The 15,641-nt window shown below is 41.7% G+C and overlaps 1 protein-coding gene across 1 annotated transcript in view; it reads left to right on the forward strand.

Moving 5' to 3' along the window:
- Positions 1 to 7,400: 7,400 nt before the first annotated feature.
- CHST8 (carbohydrate sulfotransferase 8) overlaps positions 7,401 to 15,641 on the forward strand; it is a gene marked incomplete at both ends in the record, with an annotated part of 142,135 nt that continues 133,894 nt past the window's right edge. Inside the window, one exon of the mRNA XM_082290182.1 lies at positions 7,401 to 7,509. Within this exon, the coding sequence (XP_082146308.1) occupies positions 7,401 to 7,509 (109 nt within the window). The remainder of the gene's footprint in view (positions 7,510 to 15,641) is intronic.

Consider the following 15,641-nt stretch of genomic DNA (forward strand, 5'->3'; position numbering starts at 1 on the left):
CTGTAATTTTCAGGATTCTCTTCCCGTCAAGAGTTCCCCATTTTGCATAATTGGAAGAGATGCTGAAAGCCAAGACGTGTAAATGACACCAGTGACTGGACAATAGAGCTGTTAATAGGCAGTAAGTTCTGCCTAATTTCCTGCCACACTGCTAGCAGGTAACAGAGGTGGTCAGCTCAGCATGTTCACTCAGGATCACTGGGATGCAGGAGAGGCTAATTAGGCAGCAGGAGGAAGAGGTGTCAGCTCCTTGGGCTGGTCCCAATCTCAGCAGGTCCAATTCACCTGAGTGCCAGTTCCTGCCTCTGCAAGTGGTTCTTGGGAAAATGGAGTGCAGAGCAGCGCTGCACGAAGTCACACAAGGCAGGTGTGCTTTCCCTTCCTGGATTCAAACTGCTGAGCTGGTCTGTGCATCTTGCAGGGCTTGGGAGATACTCACTGGAGCCACCTGGACAAGGGTTCATCATCATCCTGAGGACACCAGCTGGTATCAGGCTGAGCCACCCCTCTCCACTCAAGTATTTCACTTGTGATCTAAAAGGATTTCAGAGTTGGAGAAAGCCTTAACTTCTCTGTTGATTTCATCAAAGTAGGTTTAATTCCTTTCCCCATATGAAGGGAAAATATGAATCCAGATCTTTTCAGAAGAGAATTTTGGGGATGTTTCTGGGGCAGGATATTTTGAACAGTTTCAACTTTAAAGTTAGTATTTCACCTTTCTCCAAAATGCTTCTTTTCTGTTATTACACGAAGAAGAACATGATTATATATGGAGTTGATATAAGCCAGACAAAATGTTTTGATTTGAAACATCATCTGGAAACAAATTTGTCCTTTCCAAATCTCAGGGAGAATCGAAGTTTTTGCGCTACTGATACATGAGCACGGATATAGTGATAGAAAATACAGCACCCAAAGATGAACATTTGATGAATGGAAGCAGCCACAGGATTAATAGTTTCCTACTTTCTATGCTAAAGAAGCTAGAGGATTTGGGGCATAATTCTTAGGATTCGTTTGCATTTCCTATTTCCAAGAAGTGCTGACAGATACAGAATAATATGACTTTTAGTATCTCCACCTCTAGTACAGTGTCTGCTTTTGTAAAGCTCCTTAAAAAAGTTATTTTTGCTGGTGAATACAAATAATGTTTATAAATCCAGTCTTTGGTTCTGTAAAAATGTTACAGCAAGCCTGATCTAGATGTCAGGGGTAAAACAGAGTGGACACTTGAGGGATGGGAAAACTCAGTGCCCTGTGTTTGAAGGCCTTTTGGCTCTGTAAGAGCTTTGGAGCAAGGAAATACATGCTTGGCTCAGCTGCAGAGTGAGAAGCAGCTGTTGTTCACACACCTCCTAGAAACAGCTAATAGAGCTAGAAGAGATCACTTCAGTAATAATAGTAAATCTTTTTCCTATATTCTTGTAGTAATAATATTCCCTTTTTCTTAATTCAGCTAATTGCCCAGTATCACTATCCTAGTCTCTAACTATATTACACAAGTAAAATTATCTTAATAATGCAGAAAATAAGTCCTTCATTATGGTGCCTTTTCAGAACACACAAAACAAAACCCAGTAGAAGAAAAAACCCCTCACATCTCCCAGCTGCCAACAGCTCCAGTTAAATTTCCCCAGATCAGCTACAGGAGTGCTGAAATTTAACATGTAGTTTTTATTGCTGTCAGGCAAATCATGACTTAGAAAAACATTTCTGCATTAATAAGTGTCTCTCTCTGAACTGGGAATCCTACCAGTGTGTGCTTTAACTGGGGGCAGGCCACCAAGGGTAAGACACTGCTGAGGCTGTACAGAGAACCTGGGCAGTGGTACCTCCAGAGCTCCACAGCACCAGAGGGATGTCCCAGTTTGCCTCCCAGGAATGGCACAACCAGAGCTGCAGGAGTGCCTAAGCTGATCTCTGCTGCTCGGTACCTGGTTGTCCAACAGCACACAAGGTGCCTGGTGGAAAGGCAGGAATCCCTGCTTCCAGAAGACACCCGCATCCTGCTGCCTCCTTTGAATAAACAGCGGGCTCTGGCAGTGCTCTGAACCAGCAGCCTGCTCTCAACTGCAGGAAGAGCAGCTGAAGCTCACACAGCATGAGAAATTAAGTTTACCATGTATGTGTGATACTAGGCATTTACATTCATTCACAGGTGATTTGTAATTGTCCAATTTAGCAATAAGTGGATATTTGCAAAGAATTTGGGTGTGTTGTTGACTTGCTGATGTATATGGCAACAATATATGATGGTGATGCTGGTGTTGGTCTGTGTTCCTTGATTCACTGGGAGCTACCGTGGCATCTTGCAGTGAAGCCTCAGGAAGGGACAGTATAAAGGTGTCCTGCAGTGGGCAGGCACTTTACAGAGTCTCTGGCCCACCTTGGTCCTTCCCTTCCCCTGGTTCCACAGAGGTAAAAAGCCTCTTTTGGTCTCGTCTTGGCACCAGTGCCTTTCATCTTCAGGCTAATTTAGCTGGGCTGGTCACCAGCTCTGCAGTGGAGTGACAGCACGCTACCAATTACAAAGAGGGCCAGGCAGCTTGGGTTCTGCAGGGTGGCTGCCTGTGAGCAGCCAGAGGGAGAAATGAGGGGCTGTAGCAACCTTGGACCCTCTGTCCCTCCTGCTCTCTGCAAATGGCTCTTGGTAAGCAATTGTTGGCAGTGCTGTGAAAGCTGCATACCCTGCTACCGTGTTTTTCTAAGACAGTCTTAGATATGCTACACTCACACTCACCTCAACTGAAGATAATAGGCTTTTTCCTGGGGAAAAAGGGATAGCTTATCCTGCCACTTATCCTTTTCTATAAGGTTTTGTTTTACTTTCCTTTGATGCATCAATGTGGTTAGGGAAAGATCCAGTTCTAGATGGACCAAAGGCAAGTTCCTGAGTTTCTGCCTAAGGATTACACCATGCCCTTAGATTGTATCTCATCAATGCTGTTCTTCACACTGACTTGTTAGCAGCAGACAAGGGAGAGAACATCATGTCTGCAAAACTCATGGATGAACAAATAGCCATGAGCTATCAGACACCACCCCGAGTGCAGCCTGCCTGACCCACATCAGACTAGGGATCAAACAACAGAGGTGTTGTCTTTCTTGGACTGATCCAGTATCATAACACCAGACTGCTCGCAGTGAAAGTGTTTGGTCATTAGGCCTCCAGGCAGAGATTGCCAAAAGCAGACCTACATAGCACTAGTTTCAGAGCCACTTTTGTCAGAAGATTTAAATAAATCTTTGCAGGGTCTTTGCATACTGCTTGGGAGCAGGGAGAAATTTGTTCTGCTTCTGCGTTTGTAAAGAAAAGATTTGGTGCCTGAAAATTCTGCTATAATATTCAAGTATTTTCCACAAACATATTTAGAATTTTTTTACCTAAAACTGTACCATCCTTTTCCTTAAAAGTCTTGCATTAATGATCCAATACCCATTCTCCTACCTCATGCTAATGCTTCCTCGACTCACAATTCATAGGAGTACTGTGGTGATTAATAAATGTCTTTGAACTGGAAAGTGCTGAGTGCTAATTACTATCCGTGCACACTCATATTTGTGCTGCTTTCAAGTGCAGGGCATTCACATACCACAGTAATGGGAAAGCTTAGGAAAACAGATATTGATACCTAGGAGTTTTATCCACCATAGGAATGTAATAAGGAAGAATAAATTAAAAGTTAGATGTTTCAATTAATTATTGCACATTCTAATGAACCTCTTTCCATCTGTTTAATAGGTTCAGGGCAGCTGAAAATGGAGTTTGGATTGGAAGCTGCTTGCAACCTTATCTGCTTGCACTCTGGGTAACACTAAGAATTATAAAAATATGTTATTGGCCATTGTGAGGAGCACAGTTAAAGTATGTGACTGCAAAGTGCAAGTTGAAGGGTATGGATTCATCCAAATTCTGCCCTCCTGAAGCCGGGACACTGGATGGGTCAATCCAAAGCTCCCACACAAAGCATCCCTTGCATGCCTGAGGAAGTACTGCCTGATGAAACAGTTAGGTCAAGCTGCACTTAGGTTTTTTGTAGGTCTTTCCCCTCATCCATCTTTAAAATGATGTGATCGGAGTGTAAAGGGTATTTTCAAATGTTTCCTTAATGAGGATACTTCGTTCACATTTATCAGTCAGTGCTAGCTGCTTGCAGAGTTCCTCTGCTCCTGTAACTCAACGACCAGCCTGGGAGGGCTTGGGCAGCACATGCTCAGCATCTATAAACCAGCCCTTGCCATTCACCAGCTTTGCTCACAGAGGACATGTTAATTAAAGTCAACTGATTGGAAAAATAATTACAGGAGAATAGGGAGGGGGAAAGCTTAGACCCATAATTTAAAGATCTCTGACATTTGTGTTTTGTTGAGAGGTAGTCATTTTGTTGAGAGGAAAGAGGTTCTCTTTCTTTTTGCTTCTCGGACTCCTATGTTCACTGCTTGCAGAAACATGCAGTGGCTACAGGCAACAAGCAGCAGTCTTTCTTTAGAGTTATGCAAGTACATATGGCCTTTTATTCTTTCAAATATATACTTTCATCTAGCTTTTGTTACTGTTGTATATTGAGGTTTCCTGAAGAGCCTGTAATGTCTAACCTAAAAGGTTTTGTGTTCCTGGACACAGTTGTTCGATAGGATGTGGAATAATGTAAACACTCTTAACTGTTAAAAACTGCTATTGTAGCATTTTGTGCACTAATTAAAACCTGGCTAGGGATATTCTTTCTTGATGCTGCCTCTACTTCAAATGAAAACATTTCAACAAATCAAATCCAGGGAAAATGGTTTCACATTTTAAGTTAATAATAATAATTGGTTTAGAAACCCGCATTTGCTCAAGGGTATAATTCATTAAAAAAGACCTTAAAATTCAACACTAAGCAAATTTAAACCCCTTGTTATTTGAGGGTGGATATTTTTCAGCTACTCCCTCTCAAGTGATGATTCTGCATTTCTCAGCTGCTCTGTGTCCCACCAGCTGGGGGCATTCCCAGCAGGGAGGGGCAGCGCTGCCACCTGCGCAGGGCTGGGAGGCTGGGAAACCCTCCAGCTCTCTGCAGCATCACAGCCTTCCTGAAAAACCTTGGGCAAGGCACCTGCCTCGGGCCTGTCCTGTAAAGCTGCGGTTGTAGCTTCCCATGGGCATGCAGAGAGCATAAATAGGTGACAGAAAGGAAAACCTGTATGTTAGGAAATGAAATACAATTCTTAGAAAGCTCCGACTGGACTGATTTACAAAATGATGGTGTGAGGCTGGTGTTGTACCAGCCTTGCCACCATTGGATTTGGTTGGAAATGCCTATTTCTACAAACCCCTGCCAATGTAGCCAAATAAGTACTGTAGTGAACCAGGGAGAGGGTGGGTTGTGTTCCCTGCTTGCCCCTAACAGCAGTGGTTGGAACTGTAACACAGTTGCTTTGAAGGCTAATCTGACTCCCCCAGTGTTTTAGAGGTAGTATTGGGCATCTAAAGGTAAATATATGTAGTAAATGCAAATATCTATGCATATTAGATACACAACAGGCACAGATGGACCTGCACAAGGACTTATAACAACCTGGCTTTGCTAGGGCTGAAAAACTTAGTGATATTTTCTTTTAGTTTTACTTTTAAAGATGTGAGAAAGGTTTAAAGTGAAAAAAAGAATACACAATTACTGTCTGCCATAATTTGAACAGAGAATAAAGCTCAGTTTGCTTATGCATAGGGAGAACTTAGTGCTCTGCATTCATTTGAGATACAAGTATCCCCCAGAGTTCCTGGCCTGGAGCTCTGGTGCCTTTACACACTGAATAAATATCGTTGCCACTAAATAATATTAGTAACCTTATCAGTCAGAGTCACAGAATGACTTCATCAAATGACTTCATCTTTCACACCTCGTGTTCTTCTTTGATGCATTTTAGAAATTTAGAATGCCAGTACACTAAAAATTAAAAACTTGCTAAGGAAACCATGAAAAGCATACAAATTGCCCCAACACCAAATATTCCAGGCACATTAAGAACAAATCTTTAAAGACTTTTCCTGACATAACTACTTTGAATCATCATCTCTCCACACTCCATCCTTCCTGCAAACTGGTGTTATACAGTCTTTCCATATTTAAAATCCCCTTTGTAAAAAAAGACAAGCTTCAAAAACTTTCCTTTAGATCAGGTCACATTTGCAGTAAAACATGAGGAAAGCAACATTATTGCTACCGCTGCAACCTGTTGCTGACCTCCAGCTGAGCCTCCTGTTCAATAATTTGCTGCTAAGAAATCCGGTTACATTTTGGGAAACAGTTCCACTGTCTGTGCTCTAATGAACCTTTCCATGTGTTACCGAAAAATGCAGGATTGGCACAGCTCTGTGGCAGAAGCATTTATTTTAATTAATAAAGACATGTGGCCCTGGTAATAGTTTTCCTCTCTAGTTGTCACTCCTTCACTTTTTCACTTCTTCGTATCATGTGAGGACAGACGTTGGTTCCAGCAGGACTATTCGTGGCCTTAAAGCCTCAGGGCCGTGCTCAGTGAGGGGTTTAGAAGGACCCACAACAGGCCCCTGTGGGAGCAGGGCTGCTCTGGGCCCGCACTAACAGCCGCTGTTGAGGATGTGCAGAACAGACCCGGAGCCTCGCTGCAAGCCCCTAGGGAGGAGAGGCAGCCGTGCCTGTGGCTCCTGCACACATTCCTGCTTCTTGTCTGCTCTCTTCCTTCGTGTTTATTGCAAGCCAGTAAAAGGGGGTCCAAGCACTGTGACCAGGATTTCCCTTGGAAATCAATTGCCTGTGGAACTTCTTCAGTGGGTGACCTGTGGTGGTCGGCTTGAGCGTGACTGGTTTTTCTCAGAGGTGAAGCAGCAGCTGCCGGTTCTGTGTTTGGTACAAAGGTGCAGCTTTCATTATTGTTCCCCACACATTATCTCACTTTATAGCTTTTATATTTAATCAGCAAGAAATAAAAACAAAAAGTGACACATGCTTCACTTGAAGAACGCAAATTATTGAGAGGGATTTCTCTGAAAATTGCAGTCATGGCATGACTGTACTTCCCAAAATGCAATTTTTAACTATACACTACATCATCTTTTCAACATGTTAAAATCAAGGACGTAAAATTAAAGACAAACGGATGGGGCAGAAATAGACTGGATGATTGCAATTAACTGTACAAAAGAAATACTAGAGAAATCAGTTATTTGGTCTAAATGAGAACTTAAATCTACTATTCTGCATTGGAAAAATAAATGCCCTATATGCTAAGTTTAGGGGTTTGGTTTTTTGCTTCTTGTAGACATATTACACCAGACTTCCGCCAGATGTGAGGACGAAGACTATGAGTGAAGAGTGCCCTGGAGATCACATGCAGTTCTTTTCCTGGGTGAGAACTGGATTGATCTGAGAACAGTAATTATGAGGCTGACCTGTATGTTCTCCTTCATCTTGCTGTTTGGAGCAGTTGGGCTCGTTGTCTTCATTCACCTGCAGGATCCAGAAGAAATAGTTCATCAGCAGACACCAGGTTAGCATTCTTATCTCTATTTGAATCACCTGCCCTTTCATGGTCAATATTTTGTACTTATATTCTCAATGTGTTCTACATATTTCACAGAGGATGTCTCAAAAAAGGTGTGTCTACTTAATGAAGGCTACCTTGAAAGCAGCTATCAATTTCTTTTTTTTTTAAAAAAAAAGGTATTTCCTGAAAAAACAGTTCCAAGAACCAATTAATTGATTATACAGGGACCTTTGCCAACGTGCATAGGGTCCAGCTGGGTGAAGTTAAGTTTCTGCTAAAGTTGAGACCAAATTTTGCTACCAACTATATCACTATAAATGTGAAAATGAGAGATTTCACCAAAAGTTCTGTTCCTGGAAATGCACACCTCTGAATTAACCTTTGCTTGCATATGGTATTCAGTGTGTCATGAGATGCAAAATAAGAGATGTATGAATGAGTTACATCAGAAACATGAAATACTTTAGGATGCACTAATTTAATTTGCTTAACTTCAATTAAACCATTCATAACTATTATTCATATGCATGCCATCTTCCTGCACTACTAACTTGAAACTGTGAAGAGCCACAAAGGCTGCAGAGATGGGAGAACTAGAAAATTGTGGGCTGAAATAGTAGTTTCCTTTTAAGGGGAGGCACACAAGAAGTATGAAAGAACCCAAGATCTCTTGATTTACTTACAGTCCTTTTCTCTTTGACTATGGCTGTAATGAAGGCTGCTTTAGAGCCTAGACAAATGCCAGTGCAGCTGCTCTTGTTCAGGATAATGCCACTGTGTGCTGGGGTTTGGTCCCTGTGTTTGCTCTTATATGCACTGAAATTGTCTCTTGACTAAACAAATGTTTGTAAAAAGTCTATTCATATGACATCTTCATTGTACAGCGAACACAACTGTGTCTATTTAAAAGTATTACTAACATTTTTAAAGGAGCTGAACCATAACACAGAGAACTCTTAAATAATTACATTAATTGCTAATTTCTGTGTCTAGGTTTGTTAAGTGCTTGTTTCCATGTCACTAAAAAATCTGTATTTTAATATGTTGTTTATTTAGTCCAACTGCACACACACCAATTTTGAAAGTAGCCACTCAGCTGAAACCATAGAAGTAATGAATCTTCAGTGTTGTGCAAAGCAGAGAATTAACTAGTTCCTTCTGTGCTTTTGCAGGGTTTTTTTGTATGCTTAGGTGCAAAAGAGTTGGTAGATTAAAAACAGGTACTGGCCATATTCTACTGAAACTGGTTGGTAGCTTGGGCATGGGGGAAAAGATGTATGAACAGCAAATGCAGGCAGTACTCTAATGCATCTAAGAATGTGTAACTTTACATTAAAAAGTTAATTCTTTGCTCCTGAAAGAGAAGATTTTCTGGTGTGGTCTCAAAACCAGTGCAATTCCTTTTCCATTTTTTTCATTATTGGTTCCTCCTCTTGACCTGTTCTCTGCCATAAACCTCTTGAATGCCGACTGCTGGTTGTAGTATACTGGGAAGTGATTTTTGAGGGCAGTATAACTGAAGAAGGGGACACCCAAAAATATTTAAATAAAAGCAAGTTTGAACAGAGCTCCTACCCCTGGCAGGGAAACTCACTCTGTAATGTGCTCGATTGCTGTGGATACCTAAAACATGAACATGCCAACGATGCTGTTACTGCCAAAGATCTGTAATCAATTACTCAATTCTCATATTCAGTTACTATTTATGCTAACAGAAACTAGACTGTACCCTTGAGTAAAAGGTGCTCAGTACAATTACTCTTATTTCTGTTTGGCTGATTTTCATGTGTGTTAAGTGCTTTCAACTCCCAGTGGACTGAGAAACTCCTCATATCCACTGCTTTTGAAAATGATACCAGTTATCACTAAAACATATTAGGTGGCTTAAAGAACACAGGAAAAAATATCCATTCATTTCATTTAAAAAAAGAGGTTGGTATATTTCCTTCCTAGACAGTCTCCTGTGAAAATCTGTCAGTCACCGACGACATTTTTGGCATGCTGAGAGGGATCCTTCCCTTTCTCTACTCAGAGTGTTTCTCCATAAAGGGGCCTGGTTCTAATGGAGATGGGATATTGCTATAATTTGCTTGGCTGATTGCTCTCTCGAGAGAATTGAACAAATGCATGTATCATTAAGCTACTTAGGACAACAGATTCTGCATGGAAAAGCTTTACTGGATTGGCCTTTGCTTTTGTATTTCCTATGTAGTAAAACACATTTGCCAGACACTTGAATCTCATCAGCAGGGCTGAAGAGAAGTTGGTAACATTCATTTTCCACCAAAAATCAGCATAGGAGACTTTGCATTGTCCAAAAGGACATTTTTCATTGTTAGTATGTTCAGTCATCTTTAATTTAAGATAGAACAACTTATGAAACAAGATTAATAAAAATACTTTAGTACTTTAGTTTTATCTGTCTGTTTCGGAAATTGTTCTTGATTGTTTTAGTCCTAGCAAGCATGACAGTGAGACCTTGATGTACTACTTAAACCAGTATAAAATCCACAGTCATAAAACTTTAAGTAATGCTTACATTACTTTCACTGAGCAAAGTACTCCTGACAGTAGCTGTTTGTGTTGATTTGTTACTATTCATTTATTCTTTCCCTGTGCTTCACATTGCTACCTAATTGTGATGCTGTACTGAGAAAGCAATATCAAAGTAATTTTCCACAACATTAGTTACAATTTTCTTCTGATCTTTCAAGTGAAAAAATCCCATCCTGTTGGCTTCTGTGAGCATATAAACCTTGATTACATTTATCTGTTGGAAACCAATGCTTACGAAGCACATGTGCCCGGGATAGTGGGTGTAGGGCCTTTTTTGCTGATTGACAAACATGCTGTCTGTGTAATTTTATTTATATAACACACATCACTCTGAGCAGATATATTTAAGACAGACAGCCGTTTGGGGTGGGCAGAACAGATTTCCCAAAGCAATGTATTAAATTCAGTAGATATTCCTATGGTCATTAAAGAGACAATAACTTCACTTAGGACAGTTGTTTTCTTGGCAGGTATGAAGAGTGCTCTTACTAGGAGGAACTCAGGATAAAACAGGGGTGTGGATTGAGAAGTGCTATGAGTGATAGTCATACCCCATAGATGAACACAATATTGTTGTAGTAATTCTCCCTGTATAATTATATATAACCCCTGCACCTGCATTGGAGCACAAATACACGCTGGGCAGAGAGTGGATTGAGAGCATTGGGGGTGTTGGTGGCTGAGAAGCTCAACATGACCTGCCCATGTGCACTGGCAGCCCAGAGAGCCAACCCTGTCTCAGGCTCAGCATCAGCGTTGGCAGCAGGTCAAGGAAGGTGATTCTGCCTCTCTGCCCCACTCAGATGAGACCCTGCCTGGAGAGCTGCCTCCAGCCCTGGGGTCCCCAACACAGGAAGGACATGGAGGTGCTGGAGAGAGTCCAGAGAAGGCTACAGAGATGCTCCAAGGGCTGGAGCCCCTCTGGAGCCAGGTTGGGAGAGCTGGGGGTGCTCACCTGGAGAAGAGAAGGCTCCAGGGAGACCTCAGAGCCCCTTCCAGGACCTAAAGGGGCTCTAGGAGAGCTGGAGAGGGACTGGGGACAAGGGCCTGGAGTGACAGGACAAGAAGAAATGGCTTCAAACTGAAAGAGGGTGGACTTGGATCAGATGCAAGGAAGAAATTCTTCCCTGTGAGGCACTGGCACAGGTTGCTCAGAGCATCTGTGGATGCTCCATCCCTGGAAGTGTTCACCACCAGATGGGATGAGGTTTTGAACAACCTGAACTAGTGGAAGGTGTCTCCAGCCCTGGGTAGTGGAGTTGGAACTGGATGATCTTCAAGGTTCCCTTCCAACCCAAACCATTTTACAACTCTATGATTTCATGATATGAAACTTGCCTTCTGCAATAATCATACCATTATTCTTAAACAGACACACTAAAGGATTTGTTCTAAGTCAAGCACATTTGCATGTGGTGCACAAGACAAATTTAATACACATATCCCCATCCTAATAGTAATGACTCTTGAATGCATCAATCTCCTGTCTGTGACAAGATATTAAACATGAAAAGAAAACTTTACAGTAACAAAATATTTAGCCATTCCACCGCTGTCTTTGTCCTGGAACCACAAAAGAGAAGGGTTCTGTCCAGCCTGTGGTAGCAGGAGGCTTCTTCAGCATGGAGCGTGCTCCTTCTGTGTCAGAGTCTGCAGTGGGAGAGTCAGCAGGGCCAATGAGCCCTTCCCAGTCTTGGCCACGGCCACAGCAGTTCATGAGATCCCTGAGAACACGGGCTGTGAGAGCTGCACTTGGGTGGTACAAGAGAAAGCAACTTGGACAAACAACAACAACACTGAGAGAAGAGTCAAAGGGCACAGTGTATCCTGACAGATCTCAGGTGGATTTCAAACACCAGAAAAACTTCTGAGCCACAGAGCAGCCAGTCCATGGGCTGGAGACAGGACTGTGGTAATGAATGGCAGATGGTCAGGTGAGGTCCTGAGGACCAGGAAGGACCACTGCTTCCAGATCACGCCAGGGACACTGTAAATAGCTGTACTACAGTCCCCATAGCTGGACAGTGTACTTGAGACTGTGTGCTCTATAGACTTTAGTCAGAAGAGATAGGATATTCTAAAATGGCATAGACTTTTCTAATAGCAGATTTTGCCACATAAAAACTAAAGAAAGTGTTAGTAATCGTCTGCATAAGTCTGTGGGGGGAAAAAATTATTGCATTTTTGCCATATGGTTACCAAATTCCCAAACCCATAAGAGTTTTCAGTTAAAACTTTTAAGATGAATATATATGGTCACATGCTCCTCTGGGAGCTGAAAAAAACATGGAAAATACGTCTCAGAGAATCCATATTGTAAAAGCTCCAAGAGGGTGAAAACAGGGAGTAGAATGGAAATGGCTTTGCACTCTGACTGTATCAGAATTTGAAAGTCAAATATGAATATAACCAAGCCTGAAATGCATCTGACGGAGATTTTGCAGTGATTGCCATCCTTACCTCATTGACCAGTTTCTAACCTTATTCTGTCATCCTCTTTATTTTCTGCTTTACTAAGGGTGTGATGGGGAGGAGTGGGAGGAAGGAGAGATGCAGGCAAGGGCTGGCACATGGATGCTCCTGTCCCTGATGGCACAAGGGAGCCACAGCAAATATTGCAGCAGCAGCAGAGCAAATACCAGTGTTACAGCTATACTGAAAGTTACTTAGAGCACACACACCGTGTTGCTCACCAACTACACTCCTGTGCACATCTCCATGCTCACTGTACATTTCCATAACACTGTCCCAGTGCACAATGCACCCTTTGTTTGCCAGAATGGAAGCTTTCTATAAATACAGTTAAAAATGAACTAGCATTGATATATAATTTCAGAAGTGATTTTCCTGCAATTTACAACTTACTGCTCATTAAAAGCTACGAAGCCATTTAATCTGCTTCTCAACTGACAGTATCAGCAGAAATGATGAGCAAAGAATCTGGTGACTGTAGCAGAGGTGAGGCAGCTTGCTGGTGCTCTTTAGAGGCAGAAGAAACATCTGTTATGTGTGTGAGGGTAGTTCCACCAACTCAGGAGTGGGTGAACCTTCTGCAGTCACATACTCTGAGTCTTCTTAAACTGAACTTCCCCAAACAAAGAACTTCCCTGCAGACTGGTTCCCAATGGTGTGCAGTTATTGGGACAAAAAGAGAAATACCTATTTCCTTGTCTGCCAAGGCAAGGCTCTTAGTAGGGAAATGTGGTTTTATGATATTCCCTTTTTTGCTGCTTGAAATGGTTGTGATTTGGACTGTGAATGTGAACCTGGTTGTTTTTCACATTGAAAGAAGCGCTAGCTATGACTTCATCAGCCTACTGCTATAAGGGATCAAACACTGGCCAGATGGTTTCAAAGAAAACCCTACACCACATTGCCAGTGCAAATCTGTTCAAAAGAAATGTAGTCTAGTGTGGAATGCAATCATGAATAAGCTGTTTTACCACAAGTACTATACAGAGGTTGTCTCCTACAACTTTCTCCCTGCTTTTATGGCTATGCCATATTTGTGGCAGTCTTATAAAAAATGCAGCATTTATTTATTACATGGTATCGAGAAGGCACCACGTTTCCCCTTTTCTTTCTTTTTTTCCCCCTGTTCTTTCTTTTTTAGTTTCTGTTAACATTCTTGAGCCTAAAGCCTATAAAGCAAATACAGCTCTTATGCTATAGCATGGCAGACCAGCATTTATTTGACCAGTATTTCGTGTCAACCACCAGCAAGTTGTTCACAGGACTCACAGCACTGACGTGTTAAGGCTGTGGAACTGGGACCCAAAGCTGCTGTGGTTTGTTCCTGTCTTGCCCTACTGATTGTGCTGTATTGTGTTCCATCAGGCAATTCACCCATTCAGTATTTCCATTTCCTGTTATAAAGGGAATTCTCTGCAGAGGATTCAAGATACCTAAGGACTTCTAGATACCATGACAAAAGACCAAACCATACTAACTATGATTTTATAACCAAATCCAGTGCACTACCAGCAGCAGTTACAATCCCACTGCGGTGGTGCACACACACATCAGATGACTGAACCAGATCCACTGCCCATTTATCTGATGGCATAAAGACCATGTCACCTAATCCCAAATGTATTTATCAGTGTAAATCCAGAGTGATGGAGTGCTGACTCATTCCTGTAGGGCAGCTTTCCCTTCCACAAATTTCCCTATCCTCTCTCTTTCTGTGAGCATTTCTTCGCTGGTACTGACTGGTTAAAAAAAAAGAAAAGGTTTGATATTTCCTTTAAAGCTTAGTTTTAAAAACTGTCAGAGGTTGACACTTCTTTGTTGTGTCTGGCAAAATAAAAAGTGACCTGCCATCTCAGAGCTGCATTCATTTGTGGTATTTGGCAACATATCACAGGCAAAAGTCAGCTGCACTGTGTCAGAGGACTCTCAGAATGGCAGCTTTCTGAAAGTATATTCCCAGGGAATGAGCCTGGATGCTTCTAAGATTCCCCGGAAAATTTGCAGAAGCATTACAACAGTATACAAAAGTTGATCAGCAGACTTTCCTTTCACCTCAAAACATTTATTCTAGATATAAGACTGTATTTAATTTTCCATAGAAAATGTGAAAGGCACTAGAAAGCCTTCTTCCATCTGTCAGCTATCATTCAGTTTGTGTGATTTTTAAAACATAATAACATATTGAGGCTCTTAGGTCAGTTTAAAATATTTCCTGGATTTTCTGCAGTTCATGCCATTTTAAATGTCTTTTATGTTTCCATTTCTGGAAGTTTTTAATGTTCCCTTAAAAGCTTAACCAAAACTTCCTCTCTCCAGCAATATCATTCTTTTTCATTTAGTAAACATTAATTTTCCTTTCATGATTCTAGTGGAGCTTGAAATTAAAGGTGGCTTTCTTCACTATTTTGGCTTTCTTTGTGTATCAGCATCAAAACTGCCAGTTTACTGCTTTAGCACCAGTCAAGATAGCAAAAAAACAAAATAATTGATCTTGTGTAGGACCTACACAAGATCAACTTCCTGGGGACATCTTTATAATTTTCTCCAAACAAACAATCTATTTTTGAAAATAAATGACTGGTTTGAGATCTGTCACCGCTTGATATTCTCAAAGTGGTAAACTGATTTTAATCTTATTCTGTACAGGCCCTCTCCTATAAGACACTATTTCATAGCAATAGTGCAATAAAGCACTTCCCTATCAGCTGAGTGGCTCAGCTGCTAACTTTGCTCCAATGCCTCAAGGGCTCTGCTGCCCAAGGGTCAGAGTATTCTCCATCTTGTGAAATTAAGTCCCATCTTTGTCCCTTTTTGTTCTCAGCCACTTCAGAAGATCTGTGTGCTGATTAAGGGTCACAATGCTCCTGCCAGGCCCCTCGTGCGCTGCTACTTCTGCACACCAGGGCAATCCATAGATGCTCTTTCCCTCTTTTCTTCAGAATCACTATCCATATCTACAGAAGTGGAGTCTTTTGGGTCTTTTGTTCCTGTGTTTGGTTGGAAACCACACATTTTCTCACACAACTCTTTACAGGGACAGTATGTCTGATGTTTTGCTCCTTGTGGCACATCAGCCAAGAAATCTGTGTTGACAGACTTTGGGTATC

This window comes from Coloeus monedula, assembly GCF_965178545.1.
Source record: "Coloeus monedula genome assembly, chromosome: 13".
In the NCBI taxonomy this organism is placed as follows: domain Eukaryota; kingdom Metazoa; phylum Chordata; class Aves; order Passeriformes; family Corvidae; genus Coloeus; species Coloeus monedula.